The sequence below is a fragment of the Protopterus annectens genome, chromosome 13.part0, assembly GCF_019279795.1.
Source record: "Protopterus annectens isolate FY-2018-M chromosome 13.part0, PAN1.0, whole genome shotgun sequence".
Lineage (NCBI taxonomy): Eukaryota > Metazoa > Chordata > Ceratodontiformes > Protopteridae > Protopterus > Protopterus annectens.
In genome coordinates, this window is record NC_056747.1 from 1,203,232,622 (window position 1) to 1,203,248,363 (window position 15,742).

At 39.0% G+C, this 15,742-nt stretch overlaps 1 protein-coding gene across 1 annotated transcript in view; it reads right to left on the minus strand.

The window, feature by feature from the left end:
* Positions 1–2,556: 2,556 nt before the first annotated feature.
* Positions 2,557–15,742, minus strand: part of TANC2 (tetratricopeptide repeat, ankyrin repeat and coiled-coil containing 2) — a 2,676,984-nt gene continuing 2,663,798 nt past the window's right edge. Inside the window, exon 25 of the mRNA XM_044055212.1 lies at positions 2,557–7,710. Coding sequence (XP_043911147.1) covers positions 5,763–7,710 — 1,948 coding nt within the window. The 3' untranslated portion in view covers positions 2,557–5,762. The remainder of the gene's footprint in view (positions 7,711–15,742) is intronic.

The window sequence follows — 15,742 nt, forward strand, 5'->3', positions numbered from 1 at the left end:
TGTGTTTCATATGACAAGACTGGCATTCTGTCAGGGAGTAGTTTGCCTTCCCTATGCCCCCTGAATGTTGGGATATGCTCCATCTCTTCTATGTCTCTAAACTGGAATGAATGTTAGGCTTGAGATTGGAGGTGAGTGGCAGAAAACAACTGAGGTTAAGCACAGCCATATGGGGTTCAGCAGGAGACCTACCCCCCCCCCCCACACACACACACACATACAGCAAGGGAATCAGAGAAATTTCTGAACTGTGCAAAAGCTGGTGGGAATAAGGAAATCCTAACAGTAACCCACTGCTGAATGCCTCCAAACTCAGGCTACAGAAATCTGGCATAACACCACCACCACTTAAAAGCTTTGGGAGCAGAAGTCATGAATGTTTATAGGCTAATTAAGAATCAAGTCATTACAGATGCTGCTACTCTGTCACAGGTGAAACATCCTCCCAAATCAGAAGACGCTAACCTAAAACTATCTAAATCTCAACTGGTAAATAGATCAAACAACCACTATGGGCAAAAAATGAAAAAATACAAAAAAAAATTCTACATAGTTCAAACCTACCTGCAGTACAATATGTAATTATTTTAATTGTTTTCTAGTTCCAAATGCCTTCATGGGGGCATATATCCAGATATAATCTTGTTTTCTTGGAAAGTTACTTTTTGCTCATAATGCACTGTGACAACACATCTAATGTCCCTGCGGTCAGATCACAATTCCATTAATGTAAAACAGAAGGGGTGAGATATTCTGACAAATATGAGAATCCTCAATAAAAGTGCCCATAATAGCTTTGCATTGCCTCCTAACCATTTATTTCCTACATTTGTACAGTATAATCTTTTAAGTTCTTGCAGAAATTTAAAAACATAGAGGAGATAAAATAGTTAGAAAAAAACTAAGTGAAATGCCCTATCCCTATGCCCTTTTTTCCCCTGAAGCAGCCAGAGCATCATATTTACTGGCTTGCAAAGCCCAACTAACTAGTGAAGCTGCTTTTGGTGCATATCAGGCTTCTTTACCTAGATTCAACAACAGGCTCAACAGGTTTACGACTCCAAGTGACGGAAAGAAGGCAGCTTCAAGAAACAGTATACAGTAGCAAAACAATGTGTGCTTAAACTTGACATTCAGCCCCAACTGGAAAGGCCACAAAAATACCTCACTAAGAGGATCCTAGGCCTTGGATACATGCCCTATATGGAGAGACTCAAAAAATTTCAGCTATACTCTTGTCTCTTATCGCCTACATAGAGGCAATCTCTGCTTGACCTACAAAGCCATGTCTGACCCAGAGCTGCTACATATGCTGCACCTAAAGAAATCCCAATCTTTCTGTGCCACACACTCCAGGGACCTAAACCTCATTACCACAATAAACAGAACCTGCTGGAGGGACAGGTTCCTAACTCAGAGACTTCCCATACTCTGGAACAAATTTCTCAATCACATCAAGCAGAGCACTTCAGTGGCCCTCTTTAAGAGAAATCCTGACAAGTGGATGGGCAATAGGAAGTTCACCCCGGGGATCACTTCAGTGGCCTTGCTTGCCAGGGGCACTAGGAACTAACTTTGGGCGGCATGTTGCCAAGGAATCTTCTTGGGGTAGGCTTATATAGGCTCCAGGGCCGTTAGCCTAGTACACACCTATGAACTTATGAACATTCAGCATAAATACTTTTATGACTCCAGTGCATGAAATAACATGAAAAAGCTACAGGTACCCTAACTAAGTGTGTTTTTCCCTTAGCAAGAAATTTTGAAATGTAATAGGCAAAATGATACGAGAATCAATTTTGTTAAGGGGAAAAAAAAAAGCATCATGACATTTCATTCAGCCCCAATATGGTTTGCACTGAGGAAGCAAACTGCAACACAAACGCCACAGAGGAGTAGAAATTTGCCCAAGTGATGTTTTTAATATGCGGAAGTAGGAGGATCATTCTGTAGGTATGAAAATACACTCTATGGAAAAGAAATATGTTTAGAGTGCAACTGTCCTTTGAACAGATAAAAACTCATCAAATATTTACACTTTTTATGTTTCTGGATTCCAAGGAGAAAGAAAAATGCAAAAACACCCAACAGGGTTTGGAAAATCCATCTCAAGCCAACACATACATAATTAAAACAGAAAATGCCGATGCCTTACAAAGTGAGACAGAATGTAATCTGAAGAAGGATCTTAATAAGCTGTATGTCAAGACTGTTAAATGTTTTCCTATAGTTATATATCTATATATATTGTTGAACAGGAAAAAAAGCTAGTACCAGCAAATTAAACTGCTATTCTGTGTGAGACTAAAGTACAATGGAATATGGGAATTTGCCCTTTCCACTCTGTAGTGCAATCTTGGAGACTGTACATGTAATTAGCAGGAAGTGTGGGGGTGGCAGAGTTGCTTGATCCCATGCAAAAAAAAAAAAAAAAAAAAAAAAAAAACGCTTCTCTTTCTTGTTTTTTTGATCACTTGCAGTTGTTGTACACATTTGGTATATGGATATATATATATATATATATATAGAGAGAGAGAGAGAGAGAGAGATACACAGATCAGTATCGATATACTGATCTACCTACATAGGCACACGCACAAACATACCTACTAAGCCATGCTCTTTTGTCTCTCCCCAAAGCAGCATTAATGCTGAAAAGAACCACACGTTGACATGCTACCCAAATAAAGTTGCTTTAATTATTACTTAAGAGTTAATGCTCAATATGTTCTTTTTCAACTACTCTGTGAATGAGGCACAATTATATGCAGTCTCTTTTTTCAACAATATTAGAAAAGGCAAATTAAAAATGTTTAAAGCAGGTTTTCAACATCTTGTCTAGACTAAGTAATTTTTAAATTAATTTGAACTTTACTTTTGTTTTTTTATTGCTATCAGCCCTCTTCACTTTGGTGTTTTCATGCACATCATTTTCTTATACTGAAAATTATGTTCTTTACTACTGAGATAAATGGTAATTAAAACTTTTTTCCTGTCTCGTTAGTACATAGTGCAATCCAGCCACTTTCTATTGTTGTCTTTTTACACTGCATATTCATGCTGTTAACTCTTTGTAAACCAAAGGCAGCTGCAAAGCTATGAATTTGGAAGTTTCAATTAATGTTTTAGCGAGAGGCATGTGCTGAACAGTTGAAGTCTGCTGTCCACTGTCCCAATTTTGCCTCATATCTTTGCTTTACTTCTCGCAAAACATTATTTTCTAGTAAATCACTGAGAATTACAGTCAATAATTCCAGACAGTTTCTTGCTTCTTATTGTTAAGAAAATGTGTGTTGATGCAAAACCTGTTGCTCTGTTAATTTTTAATTGAATCAGAGTACTATATAAAAACTGCTCCTTACTTTTGGGCCTTTGACTGCCATTATTTTTAGCTTTATCCCTGACTTATGAGCACAGAAGTTGACAACTATACCTGAGAATAAGTATTTTATAACCATCCCTTTTGTTTCATTCTTCTATTCATCTTTTACTCTGTCTGAAAAAAGTGCATAAATGTAACTTATTTCTATCTTTTCCAGTTATCTTCTGGCCTTCCACAAGTAAACTTCAGGTGCCACCTTTATTACCTGCTAACCAAATCAGTAAGATAAGAATCTGCTCTGGGACATGTTGAGACATTTGTGTTTCACTGTGCATGTGGATGCAAATCGTTTTTTATTGGCTTCAATGTCATAGTCACAAAGATTGATAGTTCAAAAGCCATATGAACTTTAACAAAAAAAAAAATATACAAAATCTGAACCCTGCATTTATTCATTCATTCACATAGAGGCAAACCCTTTAATATAATCATCTAAGAGGCTGCTGTATCATGGGGAAATTAAAATTCCCCTGCAATGAACTCAGTTAAATGAGTGACTTTCACACCCAGATACAGTTTCAATAGTGGTTGCTACATCACATTTATATTCTCATGAAAGCTATTTTCAGACTCCTCAATACTACATTGCATTCAGCAGTGACAGTCACTTAAAACCCAGAGCACAGATGCCTGTGCAACAAGCTGTGTTCTAACCACCTTTTCATAGCCAAGTGACCGTGAGATGTTGGGTAAGCTTTCCCACGTACCCTACAACTTAAACTTTTAAATCTCATTCTATACATTAATTATGGCTGAGCTTGCTGGAAGGGACTTAATTTGTAATCTTCAATGTGTATGTATATGCTCCTTCACTACTGCCATAATAACTTTTCAGGAGCAGAAAAGTAAGTAATAATACTTTCTATCAAATTCGTAAGCTGAACGAGATGAGAAGTCAAATCATTTAGTTAGCTTCCTAAACTGAAGTAATTAGGTTGAGCAGAAATTCTCTTAAAAAGTAAAACAAAACAGACAAAAAAAAAAACGTACACTGAAGGATGACTTTTACAATTTGTAAAGCAAAGCTCTGAAATAAGACGGGATATAAGACTTTTTAACTTTTCATGACATACCTAAACAAAGGGGTATACCAACTGCAATGTCCTTTCCAGGACATACATGCTTTTCTAAAGGAATGTACTAAAAGAAGACATTATTTCTAATTAAATTAGTCAAGATAAAGTTAAGACTCGGTTTTGGAGAAAAAAAAGCTCATGCTCAGAGAGGATTTTTGACTCTGACAGCTGCTTTTCATCTCCTTTCTCTGTGTCTTCTACTAGTACTGGAAGCACTTACACACTCAAAAGTCGCACATCAAACCAATGACATTGAAGATGCTTTCCCCTCTGCTGAGCTAATCTGATACACAATATGCTGACACTACACACATTTAATGAAATGCATGAGCTTTAGTAGCATTGCTCTTCTCCAGGAAAACCAACAGGAATATATCTGCACACGTTAGAAACAACTCCCATCTCCCACCACCTTCTTGTCATGGCATCAATAAAATGACCATAAATATGTGCTCCAGATTTTACCTGTCCTAACCACATATCACTATCACGAGCTTCTAACACTGGGTGCTGCCACAACAAATGCACAACTATCGCAAGAGATCTGCGACACCACGTACAACAAATTAACAGAATGCCTGACTGCTTTTACATATTAATTACATGAGTAACAAAAACAATACTGCTGCACAAATAATGAAACAAACTGTAACCGTAACAATGGGCAAAAAATACTCTTCTGAGAAGCTCCCATGTTAACTGAAATGGAGCAGCAGTCAGAGAAAAACATAAATACATAAATAAAAAATTACAATATAACCTAGCTTCTGGATCTTTACAGAATATGAGCTTTTACAGAAATGGCAAAATGCATATTTTTTCTCATGTCAGCAAAACAACCCATACCCCAATGTACGGCCATTTCTCATCACAATATGTATAATAAATCTTGAGGTTACTAAACCATAGGGAAAAATACCCCACTTTCAGTGCTCTATTAATTTCAGAAAATGATCACTTTAACATTTTTTACTTTTTACACTCTAACAGTTCCCTGCACCATCAAGTGTAACTTTTCTTACTAGGTAGATAATAAAAGTTGAGTATGCAAGCATACAGGAAAAATTATGGTATAATTATAGTAAAAGTAAACTCAGTACTTAGTCCCTGAAGTGTGGGTGAACAAACTGTGCTTAGCACATTGCAGTAGACTGCTGCTTCTGTATATTGTGTAACTTAACATGGCTATGTTCAGTACTACAGATACGACTACGCAAATTAAAAAAAAGAAAAATTGAAAAATAAAAAAACCTGGAAAACTGTGCTAGTAATAAGGGGGTCATAATCCAATAACATCATTAACTTTATACATTAGACTCCACGAATGGTCTCTTTGGTTTAATAGGTGATGTCTGCCCTTGTCGGGAGTCCCTTGAGAGTTGCCTGTAAATGTTTTCCTGGTATGCCTGTGCAACAGGCAGCGTTCTAGCCACCTTAACATCCTGGTATGAAGGGGCCTGGCTAACTCTCTCCAAAATATCCCCTCGTGACCCATTGGCTAGCATTCCATGAGTTCCATAATAGTCATCCTCAAGAAGGTGGCCATTCTGAGCATTATTGGTTTTATTATAAAAGGCAATGCTGCTGATGGATGAAGGTGGACTGTAAGATCCAGCTTGTGGGAGATTACCTGGAGATGTAGGGCTAGTTATAATTGTATCCACTGAAGAAATTGCCCATGTCCGGCTCTGTTGGTGCAGATGAGGATACTGCTGAGTCCGTGCAGTTTTATCTATTATCCCCATAAAAGGAGTGGTCCTGGAGCGGGTTGGCTCACTAGGGTAACCCCCCTGAGTTGGAGACACTGGAGAAAGCTCATCACAGGCCCGATCATAGGCTGGTTTCAATGGGATTTCCATCTGCTGTATTGAAGATGAAGGACGGAAAGATGGAGTGAGACTGGAACCTGAAGAAATGCTGTTACTTGATGGAGAAAAGCGAAGGCCAACACTTTGGGAATGAAGAAGTGGTCTTGGTGTTGGAGGGTGGGGTTTAATCTCATTAGGATTTACTGTAAGGGCCCTCCTTATCAAGTGAGAAACATCCGGAGACCCCATTTGACTAGAAGGTAAGGAGGACCGTTCCATTTCAAGCTTAGAATGGGAGACTGGATAGTAGGATGCAGACTGACTGCGTCCAATTTGAGGAGTATGACTATATCGCATTCCACCCCTATATGCAGAGGAAGGCCTTGGCGGGAGATCTTCCTTAGTTAATCCAGATCCTCCATGTTGGCAGATAGCCCCGGCACTAAGACTGGCTTGAACATGTTGCACTGGTCTGCTGTCTGCCAGTATTCCACTAAGAGATGTCTGATAAACCAGTCTGCTCTGACTTACTCCCATTTCCCCCGATGACTGGTATTTGCTGCTCATGGAGTGGGCAACTTGTCCATAAGGTCCACCTGGTATTACCGCACTAGAATGAACTGAAGAACTAGGCTGGTTGGTTCTGACAATCTGAGCCTTGGCAGGCTGAAGCCTGAGTCCCTGCTGAGGAACTGCAGAAGGAAGTTGTGGCATTTGGTAAGGTCTTTGTGTCATCTTAGACAATGGAGATTTTGGTCTGCCAGGCAGCTGGCTAACACTAGATTCCTGTTGATAACGAACTGGGGAACCAGACTGTGGTCTGTAGACACTCATGCTTTCTGCAGGTGGACTTGCTCTATACTGAGGAGCTCTACGAAGAGGAGAAGGTGGAGGGCTTTGGTACTCCTTAATCTGCCCACCTACAGGTGGTGGGCTAAAGCGGTATGAAGAACTCTGATGAGCTGGAGATGTATGGGGTGGGCTAGGTCTATAAGAATTTTGGTGAGTTGGAGACAAAGCAGGAGAAGTGGATTGGTAACTCTGCCTGGTCGGTGATCCTACAGTTGAATTAGATCGAAAATCAAATACTTGATGAGACCCAACAGGAGAACCAGACATGTAAGCAGAATCTCGATGCGCTGGTGACTGAGGTGGACTCTGAATAACTGGCATCCCTTGACCAGGCCCCACTTCTGTCTGTGGACTTACTGGGACATTTTCTATATCTTGTTCAATGTATTCTTCATCAAACATGTCTTGTGCTGGGTCCAGCTCCTCGTGCTGAGGCTCAGTATCCGTTTCCATTGGTGCTGGTGGCTGTTGTTGCTGTTGCTGCATTTGTCTGCACTCCTCTTCAACCCTCATTAGCAATCTCTGGATCTCTCGGTTATTGGGACAAAGTTTGATGGCTTCATTCAGATCCTCCAGGGCTGCTGTAAATTGCCTGCAAAAGGAAAAGACCACAGTATTATTTTTCCTAAAAAAACTCATCTGCATTACTATAACAATGTCTTAGTTCTTTATTACTTCATTTTTCCTACAAAAAAAAAAATCATTACATTTTTACTTAGTGACCACAATGCCTCTGGCACCACAGGTAAGAGATTAACTTTGGAAGTCACAAAGGTTAAAAAAATAGTTGACCTAATCTTTTAGAATAATTTACCTTATACAGAAGAAAAGGGCTCTCAGACAAGATAATCACACTAAATATTTGGGTTCCACTGCTGTTCAGTGCATTCCATTACACAGCTGCATCTAGGGAAAGGTGGTCTCTGCCTTCACAATGATGTGTTACATGGTGGCTGGTTTGGGTTGGGTGTAATGGTTAAGGAGCTTACCTCACATACATGATTGAAGACGCATTCTTTTGAATGCATCTTAATCGAGCTTGAAAGCACAAATGGCATACAAGTGAATTCTTTCCCTGGGAAAGAAATTGCTTAGCCGCTTCCATTACTTTGCCGTTTTCATGACTGTAGTGCAATCTCGGAGTTGGTATATTTAAGTAGGGCGGGTGTGTGTGTGTGGTGGGGGGCGAAGTTTGTTTTGTGGAACAGCGATTTTTTTCCCTTGAAAAAAAAAAAATCGCTGTTCTAAGCTTTCGAGATTGTAAGCTTCTGCTTACATAGGTTTGATAAATCATCGTTTGCTTTTTTAAGCGTTCGATGATTTAACATAGACCCATATATAGCTATACAGAAGTAATCTTTTGTGAAACTATTCTGTGACCTGTAGGAATTTAATTATTTCTTACTCTCTCACTCTAGGGAATTCTGTGTTGTTCTGAGGCTGAAACAACCTTTGAAAGATTAATGTTTTCTGAAAGTCAATAATTCATTAGAAACCTCTGTTAGTAAAGCAGACTTTCTGAGGCTGAAATGAAAGGCATGGTGACTAATTCTCTCACAGACAACAGATTATTAGTGACTCTGTTTATGAAAAGAACATATTTATTTTTCTCTGTTAAATGACATGCTTCCTTTTCATTTTTTTCTAACAGACTGCAACCTTCATTAGCTTACAGCCTTCAAAAGTGCAGCACCACAGAAAGAAGCAGTGAAAGCAACTTATTTAGCATACTTATTCTTTTCTACCTTGTCGCCTCACAGTAAGACGTTGTCCTGTTCGATTCTCAGCTAGAGAGTCTTCTGTGTGGAGACATGCGTGAATGGGCGTACCTTTGTTGAAGGTTGTGCGTCAGGGCCGGCAACTTGGCACGTAAAAATCTACTGCCAATCATTAGCGGACCAGAGTTCTGCTGTGGCGACCCCTAACCGGGAAAAGCCGAAAGACACAACATTCTTTTCTACCTTATATGTTAAAGCATTGCCTTTTTTTTATGTAAGAAAATGGATATGAAATTTTCTTATATTCATTACCATACCCAAACTCTTAGACCAGTCTCTGTAAGCGTCATCTTTTTTTAATTTGTACACAAGGCTTTAAGTCCATTTTTTTTAGGTCTTTTGACCTTGTTTAATCTTGATCCTTGCGTGATTGTATTACGTGTATAGCTGAACAGAACCTGTAAACTTTGTTCAACAAGAATTATGTTATATTATTGTTTGTACCTTGGAAGCCGCGGTGGTGCAGCGGTTAGCGTTGTCGCCTCACAGCAAGAGGTTCTCCCGTTCGATTCTCGGCTGGAGTGCCTTCTGTGTGGAGTCTGCATGTCCTCCCCGCGGTCGAGTGACGTTAAAGACATGCAGGTAGGTGCAAGCATGAATGGCTGTGCCTTCATTGAAGGTTGGGCATCAGGCTGACAACTCGGCATCATAAAAATCCACTGCCAATCATGAGCAGACCAGAGTTCCGCTGTGGCGACCCCTAACCAGGAAAAGCTGAAAGTCTTTATTGTTTGTACCTTGGAGCTTTTCTCCCCAGGCCTCCACTGAAAATGGACATGTATCCAGTTGGACTATCCCAGTCAACAAATGTAAAATAAATAAGTCTTTTGAGATTTTGGTAAATGCCCAAACGCTGTTCAGAAAGACCTAAAACACACTAAATAAACTCATCACACCTTATAAAAATCTCACTACACTTAGATCAGCCAACAAGCTACTAGTTACTACTTTGAAATCTCATAATAAATCAGGTGATTCCTTATTTGCAAACACTGTCGGTTCTTATTGGAATAAACTTCCCACAGAACTGACCTCCCTAGGTTCATGTCATCTTTTCAGAAAACAGATAAAAACTCACCTACTAACTCAGTTCCAACCCTGACTGACCTCAGCAAATTTTTTTTTACTCTCTCCAGTCCACTCCTGTATATTTTTGCTCTTCTGTTCTAACTTAACTGTCTTCCACAGTCCCTATTTTGTACCATCACTCTTCTGTTCAAATTACTGTTAGACTCCCCCTCTGACCATGCTGTTATTCTGTCTCTTGGTTCATCTATCTGACCTCCTATAATTCCTGCTACCTTTTGTATTTCTCACTATCTTTGTTTCTTTCCGCCTTTACTTTTCCTACTGGCTGATCCTTAGCCTTACTAAGTCCATAATATCTGTACCTAACAGAAATTGCATCTCTGTCAACATTCCCTTTACTTCATTTCTGCCTTTTTCCTATACTCTTACTACATAATATCTGTTACACTACTTACCTGCATATTTTATACTTTATACTAACCATTTTCCTGTTTTCAGACAATACCTATTTGTTGTCATGACTAGCTACTAGTGATATTTTTTAACTCCTAATTGTTTTCTTATGATACTAAAGCTTTTCTGCTCAGTCCCTGTCTGAAATTTGATTGTCATCTAGTCAGATTAGTACAGGAAAAATGTATATGCATTTTAATTTGCCTTATTATATAATTTTTATTTGTATAGTTAGTTCATTTAGTAACCTCTTAAACTGTAGTGTCTTAGTCTGATAGTGGAGCTTTTCTCCTCGGGCCTCTGCTGAAAATGGGCATGTATCCAGCCAGACTAGCCCGGTTAACAAATGTAAAATAAAAATAAAATAAATAAAAAAAATAAAACAAAAACTCAACAATATGTAAAATCTTTAGGAGCTATTTGTTTACTGTAAGTACATGTTCACAAATTCTGGTGTGGAAGTCAATACACACAAAATTTCTCTCCAATAATAAATTCAAATAGTTATTTTATCAAACCATGAAGACATGGTAGCCAGGCTACTGGTGGAAAGGCAGTCTGCACTGTTTGACAACTGAGATCAATTAACAGTTTGTATGCCATGGCCTGCTAGTGGAAGGTACAATGTGCAACAGATGTGTTCTCTCCTTTTTCATAAAGTGGGTTTGGGGAAAAATATGGCTTAGGAGGATGATTCTTACCAGTGGCTGGGTGTTAAGTCATGTGATCTCAAAGCAGCACATGGCAGGAAGCTTATGAAAGCAATTTGGAAGCACACAAGCACAAACCTTACATGGCTCTAACAAACTCCACAGATGCAGACAAGACAGAGATTGAGGAAACAAGAAAAGGTAAGGCAAAACAATATGAAAAAAGTACATTTACAATACTTGCAACTAGAAAGAGGCCAAAATGAATGGAAAATACAGTGTGACACAGTGACAGCTTAGCCATGGAAGTATACTGCTAAGTCAGGAAAACTTGCTGCTGATTACAGAGGAGTGTTAATAGACTTTGAAGTGGGCAGGCAAATGATTTCCATTGTAATAAAAAGCAGCAAATGACTACATAGCTATATAGGGGCCACTACACAAAAGTAAGTAGATCTGTGAATCCTGAAGTTAAATATCACTTCAAAAGGAATCTGAACTTTTTTCTCTTGGAAATAAACTTGTTTAAACCTGAAGAAGTGTTAAAGATTTGATAGTGTAAAATACTAATGTGGTGGAAATGCTGCTAGAAGAATAGTTTTTATCTTATAGCTGTGTTTTCCAACATGTTCTGTCTGTTTTTCCCCACCCCAGAATTAGGAATGAAAGCTCTGCTTGTTTGTCAATTACTGATTAACTGCTAAGCAGAAATTAAGACTCCAGACTGAATGCTAACTCTTAAAAGTGGTGGAATATCCAAAATGTATTGCATGAAAAGCCTTCTGATAAAACTTGGGAAATATTAAAACTCTTGTACATGGGAGTTGCTCTGGTTACTGGGATCTTCGTGGCAGTAAAAGGGTAGTTATGATAAAGTGTTAAAAAAAATCTATTGTGCTTACACAGGGATCTGTTCTGGAAAATAGTGCTCACTGCTCATGATAGTGAAAATTTGTCTTGAAAAAAGTGCAGCTATTTTCTGTTGGCGAAACCAACAACCAACCTGTGTACACTGAACTGTGGCTGCTGAGTTTATGTAAAATGGAAAAAAATAATATAAGGCCTTAGTGAATTCTAGCAAGGATCATCAAGAAAAGATGACGGCCAGCTACCAATACCTATTTAGCATCATTTGAAGGAGGCCAGCCACTGACCAATACTTTCTTAGCCTGCAACAATTAACATCAACAATCACGATCCAGACTCCAGTGGAATTCCATATGCCAGTAGCCTGTTAAGAAACTGAAGAAGGAAGGAAATGTGGATGCCTATCAGGTGGAATTCAAGAGGTAGGTGGCCACAGAAAATTGGTTCCAAACACCAGGACTGCCTGAAGGAGTCCATGGACTTGGCTTGGAGGATGCTGATGGACAAAAAAAGTTTTTTTTTTGTACATAAATGTGTATATACTTTGCAAATAATATTTAAGATTGCAGGAATCTCATTTTGTGTTAATAATTACCTAGAATTAGAAATGGCACGTATTTTTCTTTAACTAATTGCATATTATCTTCTGTATGCTTCCATTGTTCTACTACTTTATAACTTTTGTATAATTGTCAATATTCTGTGGAGCTTTTCTCCCTGGGCCTCCGCTGAAAACAGGCTCTTCCAGGCCAAGTGGACTATCCTGGTAATCAAACTGTAATAAAAATAAAATAAAATAAACCTACCACACACTGCAACAGGAAACTTTAGCTAATGCTGAAGCAAAGTTCCTTATGTTTTACAACTGGCCATTCAGTACAAAAAGACAAATGGCTGACAATGAATATTTTGAAATTGTGGCTAGAATATACTGTAAATAATATAAGTAAAATCCTAGAAATATTTGCTATTGGCAAATTTAAAAGAGCATTCACTAGCAATTTAAGAAAGTGGATATTCCAGAGTGACCCAAAGTCTTTTGAACAGCTAGTTGTTTTAGTAGAATGCCTGTTGATAACTGCAATTGCAAACCTTAAGTCATACTTGCGCACACCAGTAATTAACTGAAAAATTGCAGTCTGTGTTTAACTGTAAACAAAAATCAAAGTTACTAACAACAGTGGTAACATATAAAAATGGTTTATAGCCAAAAGCATAAATTCCATTTTTCTTATTTTCTACATGGGGTAGGGGTCTTTTGTCAACTTTCATCACAACTCTCAATTCACAGCCATTCTCCTACCTTCATTATTCATGCCTGACTGTCATGAATCTTCTCTCCTACTGTGAATCTATCTTTTGGTTGTCTGTTCTCATCTCCGCTTGCCTTTTTCCTTCAACTATGTAATCTTCATTACCAAATCATCATCTGCTTTCCTGTATGTATGACCAAGTCACAGTAATCTGTTCTTTTAAACATTCATTGCATCTGGGGCTATTTTGGCTTCTATTCTGATGCCCTCATTTCATTGACTATCCCACAATGTGAATCCTAGTGCCCATCTCTGGCATGTCATATCTATCATCCCAAGGCTCATCAGCTGCTATGCTTCACTGTTTCTGTGTGATACAAAAGCAATGTTGAACACTTTACTCTTCGTTTTATTTTCATATTCTTTTGTTATAAAACTACCCTTGGCACATTGTGTCAGTTATCTGCAGCACCTCTGATTCTCTTTCTAACTTCCTCATTCAGACGTTTTGATTGCTAAACTACACCTCTCACGTAGTTTAAGCTCTAAACCTATTAAACTATTCTCCATTCACGCTCAATTTTCAGCCTCACTTCATTTCCCAATTTACTGGTATGACCCTTGTTTTCGCTGTACTCAATTTCATCCCATGTGCTGTAAATTTTGAATTTCAGTCCCGAATCACTTGCATAAATTCCTGTTCAGTGTCTGCTTGTACTGTTACATCATAAGCATATGGCACCTATGTTGGTCTGTCCCCTCCGACCTGTTTGTTAACGTAGTCCATCATCAGAAATATTGGGAGCCCCATGTGTCATTGAGTTCTTGTACATAGCCTGCACTAATTCTATCAGTGTTTGCAGAACATCAAGCCATCATAGGGCTACTCAAAACAGCTTTCTTGGAACCCTGTCAGATGTTTCCAGGTCTAGGAATGCATTATTAGACACTGTCCTCATCTCCAACTTCCTTTCTACTACCTGTTTCATTCTAAGCATTGGGTCAGTTGTACTGCATCTTGATCTGAATCTAAACTGCTCATCTCCCATCTTAACTTCTAGGCAGCATACTGGATTATCAATCACCCTCTCCAGCACTTTCATACAGTTTGACAAGAGCTTGATACTTCTTATCTGCAGCTGTGAATGTCCCCTTTGTTCTTGCACAATGGTGCTAAAATGCTTATTCTCTAGTAGGACATGCCTCTCTCCATGCTGTGATGGGTACCTTCAGGAATCTTTTCTAATGCATCCAACATCCTGATTGTATCAGCTACGATGTCATCTAAGTTTGCTGCTTCCCCTGGCTTCATTTTCCTTGTTATTCTGGCTTCTTTTTTTTTTTTGGGGGGGGGGTCTTCTTTCATCACAGGCTGTTTGCTTGGGACAGTGCACCGTTAGTGCAGTCTTTTTTTCAGAAGGTTCCTACAGTACTGTATCTGCTTTTGATGGCCTCTGGACTGGTGATTGTTTCTGACATCCCTTATGAATGTTGTCTTTCTGTCATTGCTCAGCAGCCTTGTAGAGCTTCCGTGTGCTATCTGCTGAGTCATTTTCCTGACGCTGGTACAGTTTGATTCCTTGCTCTTTCCTACTACAACTGTTCCTTTAGCCTCTCTGCTAGCCAACTAGTATTCTTGCTTTGCCTGGTCTGTCTTTTCTATCTCGCAAATCTTCCTGCACTCTTTCTTTTGAGAACTTCCTACACTTCTACCATCTGCCATTTGCATTCCTTGTACCATATCTCCATACCTGGCTTAACCACAAACTAGGTTCTACCATCTTCACACATGCTGTTTTGAGATGCAACCATTCTTTTTCTACTCCACCTACTTCCTCTTTTCCTAAGGTACTACAGTTCTAAGTATTTACTTGAATATGCATGCTTTTGCTCCAATCAACTTCCAGGTTTTCAGCCTGGTCTCTGTTGATCTTAATGCCGTCTCTGACTACTAATAGTAGCTGAACATGGTTTATGCTGGACTGACTGTTTCACTGGGGATGACTTTGTAATCTCTGAGTTTATAGCAATGCTCTTTTTTTTACTAGGAGGAAATCTAGCTGATAACTCTTGTATGTGATCTTGAGACGGTCTCTCTTGGCTACCATTAAGCCATTTGCCAGACAGAAATATAAAATGACCTCTCCTTCACAATTCATGTCCCCTACCAGTGTGGACCCAGGTAGTCCTTAAAACCTGTTCTGTCTGTACTGATATAAGCATTCAGGTGCCCCATTATCAACACCAACTTTTATCCTGCCTTATCTAGGAAGTCTTTCAACTGTTGCTCGAATACCTTATTTTCCTCAAAATCACAGCATAGGCTGAGAATATGAAGACTGCCCTATCTTTATTCCAGAGTCTGACTGCCATAAGTCTGTCACTAATTCCAATGACATCCCTAACATTTTCAGTAGACTCTCATACACCACAATTCCCAGGCAATTTCTAGTCTGACCTCCTCGTCAACAGCAGAGTCTGGATCAAAATCCAAGAGACTTTGCTGCACTGTCCTTCGACCTTATCTCCCAGATACAAAGAATATCCAGCTTCTTCCATACATCATGTCATCCAAGATGCATCTTGTCAGTGAG